This window comes from Erigeron canadensis, chromosome 6, assembly GCF_010389155.1.
Source record: "Erigeron canadensis isolate Cc75 chromosome 6, C_canadensis_v1, whole genome shotgun sequence".
Taxonomy (NCBI): Eukaryota; Viridiplantae; Streptophyta; class Magnoliopsida; order Asterales; family Asteraceae; genus Erigeron; species Erigeron canadensis.
In genome coordinates this window covers 33,399,315-33,414,733 of record NC_057766.1, presented here as the reverse complement: position 1 = coordinate 33,414,733, position 15,419 = coordinate 33,399,315, and the positions used below count along the sequence as shown (strand labels likewise).

The following is a 15,419-nucleotide window of genomic DNA, read 5'->3' as shown; positions in this document are numbered from 1 at the left end:
CCTGCGTAAACACACTGGTCGAATCGGTTAAAGTCATGTCACGCCTTTGGATTTCAAATAGGACTTCATACGTTCATAGAACTTTAATGTAATAGTTTACTGTTTGTTTTTGTTATTTTTCCCCTTGTGGTGTACTTCAGCTTCTGGCTGATTATTTTTGGTGACAATAAAATTTCAGTTAAAAAAAAAAACCAAAAGATTATTATCTTATGAGATTTATAGATTTAAATTTAGTGTTGTACAATTTTAAAAAATCTTGTTTACAAAAAGTTAAAATTAAAATTCATAAATTATGTAAGAAACTACAAACATGGAACGCATGTTTTTATGAATATATGTTCCATGCCATTGGACATTCAAAAATTTACAGAAATGACATCAATAGATATAAATTTTTGATCTGATCACGATGGAAGATCTAAAGGATAATATATTATCTTTTTGTTTTAGTTTAATAGTTATTTTACGATATTTAACCTCGAATTAATCATAGATATAGATAGTTTGAGCAAAACTCAGTTTAACATGGCTTAGATATACTATTTATAATCACCATAGTAAAAAACAGAGTTGATGAAAGATCTTTTTTTTATACCACTACAAAGTGATTTACATGTCGATCTGATTACAAACCATATTTATTTTGATAGTTTCACCCTTAATTTCAATAATAACCATCTCTCATAAGTCACAAACACATATTTCGCATTCTTTTAGAAAACAACCATTTGATATGTTAGATAAATACTCGTATCGTATATGCAGCATGCTCAACTAGTTAAACTCAATAGAATGCTCGCTCTTTAGTTATCAAGCTGCAAAAGATCACATAATCATAGAATATTAAACACGGTAAGATAATTCGATGCATATCGAAAGAATATGTTATCTTAACAAAAGAAATTAAATCATATCAGTATATCACCCTTTAAGGTAATCCACAGTAAATTTGCATTGTTCTTAATTCAAAAAATTTCACTGACAACATTTTGTTTATAAATTAACCTTGAATGAATCTCAAGATCAAACTACTAGTATATATATATGTGAATGTGACAACCAATATGCATATGGTTGATCTTGAATCAGAAAACTAGGTACTTCATTTTGGGTCTGCAAAGAAAGAGTTGATGGATGGCATTATCTCGGGAGACTTGTTGCGTACAAATCTCCTTACGATGTGTTCCACATATTTTTCACCCTCCTTAAAGTTATCCAACACACCCGCAGTTCTGTTTTCCTTGGTCACTCTGTACATATGCCAATCAAAGTTAGATACATATAAATCACTCTGTAGAAAATGTTACTTCTTGTCGGTCTTCTTCCATAACATACTATTATTATATTAATCATCTACTTTTCTTCTTCATGTTTGTCTCAAAATGGTTCTCATATTTCATTAAATACTTCACTATTATTTGATGGTTTTAATTTAAAATCAACTCGTTCTAAATACGAAGAATAAACTGAAATACTGCAACAAATTTACATATTTTAAAAGCAGGGTTGATGTGCACATGACTTTTTTAATTTTTTTATTTACTTTATGTACATAAAAACACAAGGTACACATCTTAAAAATGGAGAAACTCGTCAATGTATGCATATATTACATACATACATACATACATACATACATAAAAAAGTTTCCTACGCAAATCACTTCCTTAAAATTCCAATTTTTCTATTGGTAGACAATAAAAGTGCAATGAAAAAAAAATATTATTTAAAAAAAAAAAAAAAAGTGCAATGAAAGAAATATTATAAAAAGTTAACGGTGGTCAATAATTGGAAAGACGTGAAGCAACAACTTGTACAAGTTGGACTGTTTTGGATATGATCTGTATTTCGTTCCACGAATATGCCTTGTTTTCAAACAATAGGCCGCCCTTTTTAAGAAGCTTCGTATGAGATTTCCACCAATCTAAAAAAAAAAGGTAAATTTTTTTTTTATCTATCTATAAATTTATAAACCCTTACAAAAAAAAATTAATACTTCTATTTTAGAAAATTCAGCACTTTTTTATACCCAAAATACCCCTATTTCTCAATATTAATTCCCATATAAACCTAATCTATACTTTTATACTATCTAATAAAAATAACAACTTTCTTTTTAAATGTTACATGAAAAAGTTATCTAAAATAACGTTAATTATTAAATTACATTACCAGTTTTTTATCTTTTAAAATATCTTCATTAACCTTATAAATCAATTACTTTTACATCAATTATCTATACTACTTGACGCCGCCTACACCACCAACAGTCACTCCCACCACCACACCGTCGTCACCACGACCACCACCGTAATGTGCGGGTACCGTGCTAGTATTCATACATAACATATTTGAAAAATCATCTTATCTTAAAACATATAAAAAATAATAATTAACATATAAAAAAAATTAATAATAATGATAGCACGGTAATAACATTAATAATATCAAAATTTCAACAAACTAAAAATATACATGTATATACTACTTGTCTAATGTGAAAGAATAGTAATGTATGTCGACTTAAAGTCTTGCATTGAATTTCTAAAATAATCGATTAGGCTGGAGGGAGTACCCATTGTGTAAGCGCTCGGGTATCCCGACCACGATCGGGCACACCACCCCTGCCGATCGGGTTTAAGTCGGGTAGCGAAAATCAGGTAGTGAATTGGGCTTGGAAACCGATTGTTGGGTAGATGCATAGAGCCGTTGCAAGTGGTCCCCCAACGACGGTAAGCTGTTTCTGTTTTGTTTTTTTGTTTTTTATTTTTTTTTTCGGCGACCTGTTTCTGTTTTCTTACTTTTATCCATCGATGATACAGGGGGAAGACAACATATGTATGTTATTATTAATATTTAATACAGTATTACATATTATTCTTAATTTTCATTTTAAGCCTTAGAGTTTCATATTTATTTTAGAAGCCTTGAAAGAAAACATATGTATAGTCTTTTTTCTTTTCTTTTCTTTTTTTTTTTAATTTCAAGTATTACGTATTCTTCTTTTTTATGGTTATGTTTTATTTACTAAATGATTTAGTATTTATATTTATATAGTTTAATTATATGTAATAAAAAAAATGGAAAAAAAAAAGAAATTGGTAAGATTGGGTAAGAATTGTGTATGTATTGCCAGTAATTTTAGTAAAAATTAGGTAAAATTGAGTACTTGTGAGTTAGAATATTTTGATTGAAGAATGAATTAGTTAGAATTAGGTATTTGGGTAATACTCCATCCACCCTTAGACCGAAAAATAGTAAGATCGAAAAACAGACATTCACTTTATCTTTTTTTTTTTTATTATTATTATTTCCCAATAGTTTATGTTAGATTATTTCTTAGTACGTCGTTTCGAAAGCTATTTAATGTTAAGATAATCTAACAGACCCTTGTTACATGTTAAAAAGTTCCACCCTATTTACAATGCTCTTCAAGAGGTTGTGTGCTTCTAAAACCTTTCATCCCATTTCACACATAAATGTGTGCCTAATGTATATGCAATGTTCTAAACTCAGGAATAGACCAGCCAGTCATGATTAAAACATCAAAGCGGGTGTCTTAAACAAAGATTGATTTAACATGGGTATTTTAATATTTCTTGATGGGAAAACAACCAGTAAACAAGACTGGATTATTTACCCAATAACATAGAATTTTGTTACATAACCTGCTACATTATTCTTTTTGGAGTAACACCTTCAATATGAGAAGAAAAAGATAAAGAAAAACAGGACAGACGATAGATCAACTATTGGGGGTCAAATAAATGTCAGATTACAGAATTGCTTAAAACATCAACAGTTGGTAGTAAGCTCTGTACAAAAGCCCAGAATATCCTTCCTTCCTGGAGTTGGAGCTTCCTATTTTTTAGGGGAAAAACAAAAACCCTTCCTCCACCTTCATATAATTCTGGCATTACATATTCATTGACCGACCACAAAAATTGGGACAGAAATGTTACAAAAAGAAAAAAAACGGTTACAGACAAAAGGGTATCATGTGTCAAAGCACAGCAAAAATAGAAGCAATTAGACGAGCAGATATACCAGTTGTAACATGAAATCTCCATGCCTATTTACACAACTGATGGTTCATATCCCACTGTCTGTATGAACTTCACAAGGCGATCGTTATATTACCGAACCTATTTCTCACAAATTAAAGCTGCCTCAAGTAGCACTAGTACCGAGCAAACTTATGCCAGCAAGATTCTACAAAAATGACAAAATATACGCACTTTATTGGTGATCACAATGTAGCCCCATGAAAATTGCAACACTAAGTTAGCATTCAGAAATTGCAATCATGAGATGTGTTGTATGCTTCAGCAGAGCACCTATAAATATTTACCTTGAAGTTCATGGAGCAATGGCATTGAGTGCTACTGTATAGAGGTTTCTAAGAATCTGTGAAACCGTTGTACTTTTGCTTGAGCATGGCAACTTGAGGATAGTATGCTTCCAGAGGCTTTTCTTCCTTTTCTTTTTTCACGGGAGAAGAAATCTTCTGTATCGAGGACGTAGGAGATCTGCCAGCACTCAACTGATTAGAAATCAGATAAACTTTATCAAGGGATATGGCATGCAAACAGAAACACAAAATCAATACTTTCTTTTATATTAGAGAAAAAGAGCTGTTGAGACAACTTTTAAGATAAAAATATGAAACAGCAGGGTAAATCAGATCAGGATACTCTACATGCCATATATAATGTTATAAGTAGTAAATTGTATAACATGATTAGAAGCGATTCATGGTGCAAACGAAGTAATTACAATCGGCAGAATACAATCTACCATGCATATTAATCATGTATTTAGTAAAAAGTTATCATATGATTATGTAGTTTTCACTCTAAATTTCTTACCCTGTTTGTGTTGTGTCACAGATTATGCTTAGAGCCTACTTGTTCATAATTTAATACTCAGCAATGACATCACCTACATAATTAGAAAGGTACTTTGTTGGTACCGTCGTAATTAACTAACTAGCGGTACTAAACATTGCAAAAATGTACAGGAGTCTTGGGAGCCACTTCCATTTCAATAGTTAGAATTTAGTAGTGGGCCCAACTGCCGGGCCCATTTATATCCTATAAATTGGAAGTTACAAAATTATCAGGTAACTATATATTTTATTTCATTTTGAGAGAGACAGCTCCAACAAGTCGGCCAACAACTCTACCGTTATTGGTTATCAGGGAGGTTCGATCTACCATGGAGGAGAGACACCCAACTTAAAGAGGGGCACGTTAACATCAACAATGAAGAGTGTGCCAATGAATGAGGGATGTTGCCAATGGTGATAAGCTGCAGAATGCGTAAAATCACATAAGTCGGTGAAGAGAGGAACCACCAAGTCTCTGAGATGTTTGGCAGCAGAGGTTACTAGCAACCCACAAAGTACAACAATATGCAGAAAAAAACCATAAACAAAATAGATTATGAACAGTTTAATGACGAATGTTTGTTGAAGGAAGAGATGAACTTAAGGGCTTTTCAAAAACCAAATTCAGAAAGAAATGGGACTAAGTTTGAGAAAAGCTGGTATTGATTTAGCACTAATCTATGAACTCATCATGATGCACATGAGGGGAAAATAAATGAGAAATTACGATACTAAAACCATTGGTATTGGATTTTTTTGCTTCAAATTTCACTTTATTGACCCGGACACTTGTGACTTGTGAGTAGCAATACCCTCAGTGATAAAATCCATTATGGAATAAATGAAAACAACAAAAGCAATGGGTGATGGGGTTGTGGAGTTGTGGCATGCTACAACATCATATCGCTAGATTCTACATAACTTTTGAAAGGAAAGTTGAAGTTATAAGCGCATATATGCTTCTCCATCAGAAAGAAATACGGTTTTTGGAGCACCAAAGATGAAATGATTCAAATTTATCACAAACAAGGACAGGATTCATGAACAAGGTAATATGTGAAATAGATATGAAATATCCACTTCATGACCCCAAAAGCAATGGTGGTTTTCTTAGATAATATAATAGAAATAAGATTTATGAGAAGTTCAAAGGGGAGTGGTGAGTCATTCTTGATTCTTCAACAACAAATAATTGGGATAAACTTAACATGAAAAGAGTGAATGAAAACTTAAAAACAGCAGACTCATGTGTGCACTTTAATCATGCAAATACATCAAAGATTATGTATGAGAGTTTGCATAGAAGAGTAATGCAAAGACAGCAAATACCTTTGACGAGCTACAAGATATCTTATACTCCAAGCCATTGACCACTTGAACACCTTCCATGGCAGCTGACAGAGCAGCAGATTCACCCATGTCCAAGAATTGCCGTTTACTTCTGTATGTAGTAAGGACTTCAATGTCATTATATAACAAAGGCTAATGCTATATCCTCCTACCTGATCCCTCAAATTCATCCTCCTAGAGATGATGACACGTGGCATGATCAAGAGAGTAGATGGACTAGAAGATTGAGAACATGTGTCATCATATCCTTTTTAGGAGGATTTACCATTTTGCAAAAGAATTAATGAGGAAATCGTGTGAAACCAAGAAAAGCAACGAAGGTGTCAAATCATTTTACAAGCATAACAGTTGATTATTTCCTATATAAATGTTATCATGTAATCATTGAAAGATCCAAATGCTTAGATAATAATGAATTTAGATAGATTCGGTAAACATACTAATGACTACTCATTAACTCGTACAAACATCACAAATGATAAAAGACTCACTTGTTTATTAAACTTTGAACAGAAGACTCGATCATTCGTGTCAGAAAGTATTATTACCTCTGCAACATAATGCCAGATTCCTTTTTTTCAGGCACAACCGAAAGGAAATCATTCTGGAGATAGGCTGCAAAATTAGGATCTACAGAAACCGCAACTACTTCGGGCTTTTCATTTCCATCATCCATCAGCTGGATGGTCAAACAAGATAGGCTAGATGACTGGAAAACATTTGAAAAGAACATAAAAACCAAACGCGGCTACAGGCAAAACAAAGCAAAAGAGATCAGCGCAAGAAAACTTACACACTGAAATCTGTATATGTTTTCATCATGAATGTGAATATGTGCATTCTCGTAGTATACAGAATCAATATATTTCTCAGAATTACGTGATCTTTCATACTCGAACAGTTGGAGAAGTTTGTTATCTGTCTCATCACCTGCCACAGTTTGAAGCTGCAGCCAGTAGAAATGCAATCAGAACCATTACCTGGAGCGAAATGATCGACGAGCATAAGATCAATCCAGGTGCATACCTGTTTGACAAGCTTAAAAATCAGCTTGTCTAATGTAAATAACACATAAGATTGATTTCCGATGATATCCCGACAATCATCTTCGAACTTCGCATTATCAGCAGAACCATCAAGCAGGCTGTAAAGAGCACTTATAAATCTGCACAACACAATGATATCCTAATAAGGACGGATGTTCTAAAGTTACGTGTAAATTACAGATGCAGAAATTAACTACCTAGAGTACAAATCGGGTGGAGAGGTGTCCTTAGTAGCTCTCCACTTTGTTTCAGCAGATGTCGTAAAAACTTTAGCAGACAATAGTCTATCATACAACACCTGGTAACGTAATACAGATAAACAAAAATTCCAAGTAAAGGATTGTATAATTTGAAAAATAACATAGATAACTACTTACTTGGTGAAGCCGAAAAAGAACATAAAAACTTTCGTTCCCGTAAAAAACGTTGCAATCTTTTATCCCACCAGTGTGTAATGGAGAAACCATACGCTTTACCAATGGTTTTGCTGTAAGCCAAAAACGATCTAAAGATTGCAATGACGTGTCTCCTCCAACAAAGTTTGCATCCTCTATTCCCTCGGCCTCTCCTTCACTCTCTGCTTTGCCATCAAGATCATCATGATCTCCATCTTCTATATGTTCTTCCCTTGAGCATTCATCTGCAGCAGACTCAGTGCCTGAAACATCATCACCACCTTCTGGAGCATTGTCACTGTCCTCGTCATCAGCATCTGCATCGATCTCCATAAAATCAAAATCACCATTTGGGGATAATTCACCCTCTTCTTTCTCAATTTTAGCAGAGCTTCCATTTGCCACAGTCGCAGATCTTGAGATGTCGCCAGGCTGTAGAATAAGAAAATATCTGTGATACGTAAGAGCTCATTGCAAAAGTGAAACGAGTGACAAATAGAGAGTCAAACCTGAGATGAAGAAACATTAGTGTTTGACTTGACTTCATGGCCATCTTCATCAACATTATTTGGTCTAGATGAGGTTGCATCGCGTCCTTGAAAAATATGATCCCAAAATTTTGGCTCAGCAATGACATATATACCATAACATAAAGAAATCATAAATATACAAAATCATAGATGTCAAGACTCAAGAACGCTCCCTAGATAACTCAGTGCAAATTCTAGAAAGATTGTTATCATATGTAGTACCTGTTAATGGCGCTTTATCCCCAACAGATACGTTCTTAACATCTTTCTCTAGTCTTGATCCATCCTCTTTAACTGAAGTAGCTCCATTAACCAAAATATTCTTGTTTGAATCTATTCTTTTTGGTGAAGCATTATAATCCCCATTGCAGGCTGGTTTTGCTTGCTTAATACTAAAAGTAACACTATCAGCACCTGGACTTGCATCACTCTCGCCTTCATTCTTGGTAGTACCACGTGTAGATGTCTCAACATCTTCAAGACCATCAGAATTGCAGGGCCGCGTAGGTACACTGAGCATTGGCTCCAAGAAGGTAGTCCAAAGCCTTAATACAATGTCCAGTTGTTCCTTGGTTGTGCAAATTTCTTCACATGAATACTTGATAAGTTTATATACATCCTCATGAATATCCTTGTCGGTGAAATTAAACTCAAGATTTGGCATGATATAGTGTCTATTTCCAGCAGCAATACTAAGGAGCACATCATCATCTTTTTGGCTCTTTTCCTTTATTTCCTTGATCTCAGCCACCAAGCCTAGTTACAGAGAAACATGAACGGTTTTCATATAGAAAAACATCAAGTAACTACGATATCAGAAACTCAGATCAACTTACATTTCGTGCTCAAATTCTTTGAGTCTTGTTGCTTGAAATAGAAGCTGCGGTGATCAAGTGACTTATAATGGTTCTTTGCATAAATATCAGCCCAAACCTTGTTAAAATCTGCCCGACACTTGGTCCATTCATCTTGTTTCTGCTTCAAACGGATCAATATAACAGGCAATGCAACAGATGGGTTTTTACGCAGTGTCTCCATCACTTCAAGACCATGATCCCCATATAGTCGTTCAATGCAACGTAAATTCAGAGCTACAAGTAGTAATAATCAAGATCAATAAGAGCAAGATATAAAACTGCAGAAACTTTCCCAAAACTGAACTGCAATCACCTGAGAAGTGATCTTCAATACGAACGGAACCCTCTGAACCAATTGAGTGGTCATTAATGCTATTCAGTAGTTCCTCCGCACGTTTAGTAGCTGAATTCACAGACTCCAATAACATATCTAGCTCAAACCTACAAGCATCATAAGAAATAAAAGAGAACATGCATCGTTATTTCATAAGTTTAAGACTCATCCATCATTCTTTGTTCTTGTAAATTGTTACTTTACCTGTCGTCTTCACATCTAAACAAGCTCTCTTCATACTGGTTTCTACGCATATGCTTGAATGAATAATCCTCACTACCAGAAGTCACGGATACCCAGAGATCATTTAATACTTGAGTACCTAGCTCTGATCTTTGGCTTACTGATGGAATCGGGTACTACATGAGACCAAATGTCAAATATAAACTGCCAGATCATAAAGTTAAGTTGTTTGATAACCAGAAAAAGCAGAAGGCACTATGGTCTTACATCATCAGGAAGAAGTCTATAGCTGGGAGTGCACCGCTGACAATCAGAGAGGTCAAGCTCTTGTATAGATTTTCCCCAATACTTCTCTTTGTACTTGTCCTTCTCTTTATTAGCATCAATTTCACGCCTATTCTCCCTTTCTTTCTCCTCTGTCCTTGTTGACTTGGAAACATTCCACAACGCTTCTGTGGTGAACAAATGTTCGCACAATTGATTAATTTTACATTGAAGAGAGGTGTAGCAAAAGGGAAAACAAAAACAAGCCCACATACTTTTGTCCATAACCCCGGCTAAGAATCCATCTGCGAGCACACAAATATGAGACATTGGTGATCATTTTAAGGAATCATAAGCAGGATATAGTAAAACAAAATAAGTGTGAGTGAACAACATAATGTAAAAGCCACCTATGTTTTCGCAATGTTCCAAAAATGCACTGAAACCTTCCATAAGATCAGTGTGCTTCCCAAGTAAATCAGCAACCTGATTACGTGAAGGGGAAAAAAGATATATCAAATTCAAAACCGCGAGCTGCTATTCACACCAGTAATGAGTCAATTAGAGCAAGATACACCAACGCGACAACATGCATAGTCTATATCAAAAGCAGAATAGAAAAGGCTTTCATTGGAGAATTGTAATTATTTCAAGTAGTGCCAGAAGAAAAGAAAATGAGTATATGTACAACTTGTGAAACATACCAAGGTCTGTAACTCCTTCTTTGTAATTATTTCTGTGCTATAGATATGTAGGCATTTCAAGAATGCTTGATAATCGTCTGAATTGCGTAATCTATTCTTCACATTCTCGCAGAAAGTAAATTCATGGCTGTACATGCCTATAATGAAAAAATATCATAACGTGAGACAACTTCAAAGAAATAATGTGTAACCAATATGACTAAGATACAAGAACTTTCATCAAACAGCCAAGTTCTACTTCCAGACACCTAAACTTCATAGCAAACAACCTGCATATTCTTCAAAACTAGGCAGTATTGATAAAGTTCCGGGTTAATCAAAAACATCATCTACATATGGGAACAAGTGCATTGACGTAGCAAAAACCAAAAGGTTTTAGGTTCAAGTCTCACTAGGGCAAGTGCAAGATTAAAACCCAGATTGTGAATGCGTGTGAATTAATTGCCTTTCAGAAGAAAATATATAAAGAAAACAATGTAATACTTATGAGTTCCCCGACTGACAAACAAAGCATCTACTCACTTTTGACGGCATCTTTATCATCATATGGGGCCGAACCTGAATGTACTACAAAATCTTCAGCTTTACGTGCAGATTTTCGTTTTTCAGCACGATGGATATCCTTATTGCTATCAAGATCATGATCTTTGTAATCCTGATCACTACTTCTCCTATCCCTGCTCTCCTTTTCAGCACGTTTCCTCTGCTCTTTGTGAAGTTTCACCATTGATTTATCATCCACATCAGGACTCGGGTCCCGTTCAGCATTGACTCTGTCTCTCCGGCCTCGCTACCAATGCAAAAAGAAAAAAAAGAAAAAAAAAAAAAAAGAAAGCTTAGTCCATTCAAACTCAAATTAAATATGCATATGTGAAAATGATGTGTAAAACTGCTTAATCATACTACCTTATCTATTTGTCCTGGTCTAAGCGGAGCCACGGCTGAGCTCCGTTCATCAAAACGTTGTTGGGAATGTCGTAACGAAGCCTGGTGTGCAGATGCAGCAGCTGAAGCATCAGGCAAAAATCTTGTGAACTCGTCAAGAAGATCTGGATGATCATCAAAAAGCGAAGCAACCTGCACAGATGCGAAGTGAAACAATAAGACAAAGACAATCCCGTATGTCAGCATATCCTGAAATATTTTTAGAAAAGTAAACAAAAATTTACCTCTTGATAGACTTCACTAATACCCTTGTGTTCTTTCCTATACATATTCAATATGTCCAAAAACGATTTGTATACACGATCATCATTTTGAAAGCGTTTCTGCACAAGAGGGGTAGGATAACTTTAATCTAAAATCATAAATCTAAAACAGCTGTTGTTTCTTATAAGTTTCAATAACTAAGAAAATCAGTTCCACCTTTATTTTGTTCACAAAGCTTATAGCCTCTTCGAACTCCACTGTCCTCTTTGGAGGCGTCTCGTCGTCCTCAATAACAGTAATCTCATAACCCTTTGGTAAGAAAGTGTTAAACCCAAAAATTAGATTATTGTGACCTTTGAACAATTCTTTCACCCTTGCTATGACACCAGTAGTATCAATTCTGCATTATCAAAGTTCTCAACTATGTCAAATCCCAGTACCTATCAAATGTTATAATCTATCCATCTAACGATAATTACTTACCTTTGAGCTTTAAAATCTTTCATCACGTCAAGAAACATGTCATATTTCTCTCTTTGATCTTGGAACATGTCTTTGACCTCCTTCAAATACGTCAATGCATCATTTGTTGTGAGTTTTTGTGCACTGCTACCACCTCCATTCCCCCCTGCCACAGCTGTAACTGCTCCTCCAGCTCCTTCACCTCCTCCCGGGGCTGGTGGTTGGCTATATCTTCAATAGAAAAAGAAATAAAAGTTTCAACCTTTTTACTAGTTAAGCATCCGAAAAATTGGTATCACAAGTAAGCAACATAGGTTTTGAATCACGTACGCAAATCCTTTCATGTGACACTAATTAACAACCCTAACCAAGCATTCCGATGAGTATGCATGTTTAAAAACCATTTAGTACTTTCCTTGCACAATCTTCCACAATAACGTTTACTTCACGTAACATTTTACCACGTACAATCATTCAAATTTAATTCCACTTTCCTTACAAGATCCACTAGTTCCTCCAACGGAAACGGCAACTAAATATATACGCTAATAGAAATTACAATATTTTCACTATATGTTATCCTTTTCTACATTTACCTTTCCGATAATCACAATTCTACCAAACACTCAAAGGCAACAAATTTCTCAAGGAAAAAAAAACCTAATCTATAGACAAAGTTTACAACAACAAATTTCACCTACTTACTCGTATAAATCTCAAAAATTTAAAACTAAACCCTATAGATAATACAAACTTTAACCACATTCAAATCAAAAATTATTAATAAAACTTTTTTACAAAAACAAAATAATCCCTACATCAAATCACACAACCTATACATACACATACATCATATATATATATATATAGAGAGAGAGAGAGAGAAACTTACGATTCAGCCCGGGAAGAAGCAAATGGGCGTTTAAATTGAGAGTTAGTGTTACCATATCCATCATCTCGTATTCGTTTCATCCTTTCCTTCCAGAACAACAGCTACTAAATCAATCTGCATAATTTATTATACATATTACTTGTATATATATAGATATATAATTCGAAGATAAAAGAAAGAAGCTGAAAAGTAGAGAAACCTTGAAGGAAGGCAAGAAAAAGGATTGTGTTGTGAGGCAGATAGATAGAGAGATAGATCTATATATATATATATATGGAATTGTTAAGACAATGAATCGAAGTTTTGGATCCAAGTTTTTCAGAGAACAATCATTACTACAATTTACAACTTCTTCTTCTTCTCCTTCTTCTTGTTTGATGTATTAATAATTATTATTAATTATAATATAATAATAAGCAAAAAGAGAGAAACTATAAAAACACCGCAAGGTGGGAGAGAAAGAAAATAAGCGGTAGAAACAGAAAAAAGAGCAGAGTGGTGAATCAACGAGAAATTTCATTTATATTTATTTTTGCATTTGTATCGTAGCATGGTTACAAGAACAGGTTTAACCCTTTTACTAAGTTATATATTATATTGCACGATGTACGATTAGCATATGTTTTCTTTAGCAGAAAACCTATTTAAACAACTAGACTTCGTTGTGATTTTTGATACACACTTGTAAAAAAAAAACAAAAAATTTTATCATTAAACATTTTATGTGTCACTGTTTCTATATTTGAAAAATTGTAGATAGGTCTTGGTTTTGAAATTTCGAAAAAGATGGTTTGTAGGTTTGGGCTAGACAGTAAAAAAAGGTTTATTTGGGCTAAACACTAAAAAGGTATATTTAGGCCATTCCTTTTCAAGCGGACAGCTTTTATTTAACGTATTTGGGCTTCTTTCTAGGAACTGATAGGTGATACCCTACAAGGCTACAATTCGACATCTCCTTTTTTTTTTGGTGTATTGTTAGTGGGCCGTGTTTGTTATATAATTGAGAGGTAAGAATGACATTGTCTTCAACAATTCGACATCTCCTTTTTAAATATAAAAAAAAAGACGACAGAAATTGTCCGCGCATTGCGGCGGTGAGATGGTAGTGGTGATAGATCATAGGAGGTGATAAGTCATAGAGTGTAATAGCCAAATGCTTTATCCGTACGGGCTCCGCCCTCGCATTTAAAAATTGGTCGAAAGTATATCGAATGCCATCTCTAATGAAAGAACATAAAATTTTAAGAACACCCATACAATTTTTATAATTTATCGTTTTTTGAGATAAAAGATTTTGAATAAATTAGATGAACAAAATGATTTACAGGGGAGAGAGAAAAAAATGAGTGGTTGAGATTTGAGGAGAGAGAAGAAAATGAGTGGTCGAGATTTAAGGATATTATATGTATATTAACTAAGAATGTTTAAACTAATGAATACAGAAGAAGAGTATTTTAGGTACTTCAAATCATGAATTTTGATTTTTAAAAAGGGCAAAATACTTTATAAGATAGTATAGATATATAGGTATAAATAATATAATTTACTAACATCTTGCTAGTGTTTATATAAGCATTTTTTAAGTGTACGAGACTTATTTTACGAGTATTATTTTTTTTTAATTTATATTTTTTGATGTTTATCACGATATATCCTATATATGCAATGACTAAAAACCTACATGTCACAAAGATAGAAAACCAAATAAGTTATTTTACATACATATTTTTTTAAGTGTATCGTAAGCTCCGATATCAAACCAAAAAGACAACAATTTGTAAATACAAATGGAGATTAGTTTGATGAAAATATGATTGCATCTCTAAAGAAAAGATATTTTATTGATCATTCCCTAAAGCGTCACGCAAACACATATGATTTGGTTTAGTATATGAGGCAACTATTAAAAAAAAAAAAAAAAAACCCTCACCTATTAGAAGTGAAAGTACCAATCTCGCAGCTAAACAAGCCTATTGAATACAAGAATTTGAGAGAAATAAAAGGAAAAAAAAATACCCTCTTCACAGTTCACACTTACTGAATGAACTATGAAATATTTCTGGGCTTATTATGCAAATTTTGGGGAACTTATTATTTTTTTTAATAAAGAATATCCTTCATTATTTTAGTTACTCTTGTATTAGCGTTAGATACTTTTATAAGAGTAAATGAGTAAAATTTAACAATTAAGTAAAAGGTCAAATGCTTTATATGTACTAAAGACTAAAGAAAAGATAGAGATATGTTGCTTCACTTTTCACTAAGAGTAGTAAATTGTAATCCATGCATATGTCATTGCATTGCATTGCACCAATCCTTATATATATCATTATATCAAAATATTGTATGGTTGTATTTCTTGGTT

At 33.8% G+C, this 15,419-nt stretch overlaps 1 protein-coding gene and 2 long non-coding RNA genes across 6 annotated transcripts; 1 reads left to right on the top strand and 2 right to left on the bottom strand.

Moving 5' to 3' along the window:
* Positions 1-934: 934 nt before the first annotated feature.
* LOC122606235 lies at positions 935-2,639 on the bottom strand. Its single transcript, XR_006324834.1, has 2 exons — positions 2,576-2,639; positions 935-1,250 (listed from the first exon to the last, which is right to left on the bottom strand). It is a non-coding gene; the product is annotated as an uncharacterized LOC122606235 (long non-coding RNA).
* A 1-nt stretch (position 2,640) lies between these two features.
* On the top strand, positions 2,641-2,884 carry LOC122606233. Its single transcript, XR_006324833.1, has 2 exons — positions 2,641-2,732; positions 2,823-2,884. It is a non-coding gene; the product is annotated as an uncharacterized LOC122606233 (long non-coding RNA).
* An 835-nt stretch (positions 2,885-3,719) lies between these two features.
* LOC122605417 (paired amphipathic helix protein Sin3-like 2) lies at positions 3,720-13,438 on the bottom strand. Of its 4 annotated transcripts, XM_043778365.1 has the most exons (25): positions 13,254-13,436; positions 13,055-13,168; positions 12,184-12,393; positions 11,917-12,100; positions 11,721-11,819; positions 11,458-11,628; positions 11,074-11,341; positions 10,552-10,688; positions 10,258-10,333; positions 10,123-10,152; positions 9,851-10,035; positions 9,605-9,759; positions 9,380-9,507; positions 9,046-9,300; positions 8,432-8,965; positions 8,189-8,274; positions 7,662-8,111; positions 7,482-7,582; positions 7,265-7,403; positions 7,032-7,184; positions 6,787-6,947; positions 6,218-6,329; positions 5,217-5,310; positions 4,352-4,543; positions 3,720-4,212 (listed from the first exon to the last, which is right to left on the bottom strand). In XM_043778365.1, the coding sequence occupies exons 2-24, from the start codon at positions 13,132-13,134 to the stop codon at positions 4,383-4,385; spliced, it is 3,969 nt and encodes a 1,322-aa protein (XP_043634300.1). In that variant the 5' UTR covers positions 13,135-13,168; positions 13,254-13,436; the 3' UTR covers positions 3,720-4,212; positions 4,352-4,382. The 4 variants fall into 4 exon arrangements, with proteins under 4 accessions (XP_043634300.1, XP_043634302.1, XP_043634301.1 ...); XM_043778367.1 differs by lacking the exon at positions 5,217-5,310; XM_043778366.1 differs by lacking the exon at positions 5,217-5,310 and having other exon boundaries at positions 4,352-4,529; positions 13,254-13,434.
* Between the last annotated feature and the right edge of the window lie 1,981 nt (positions 13,439-15,419).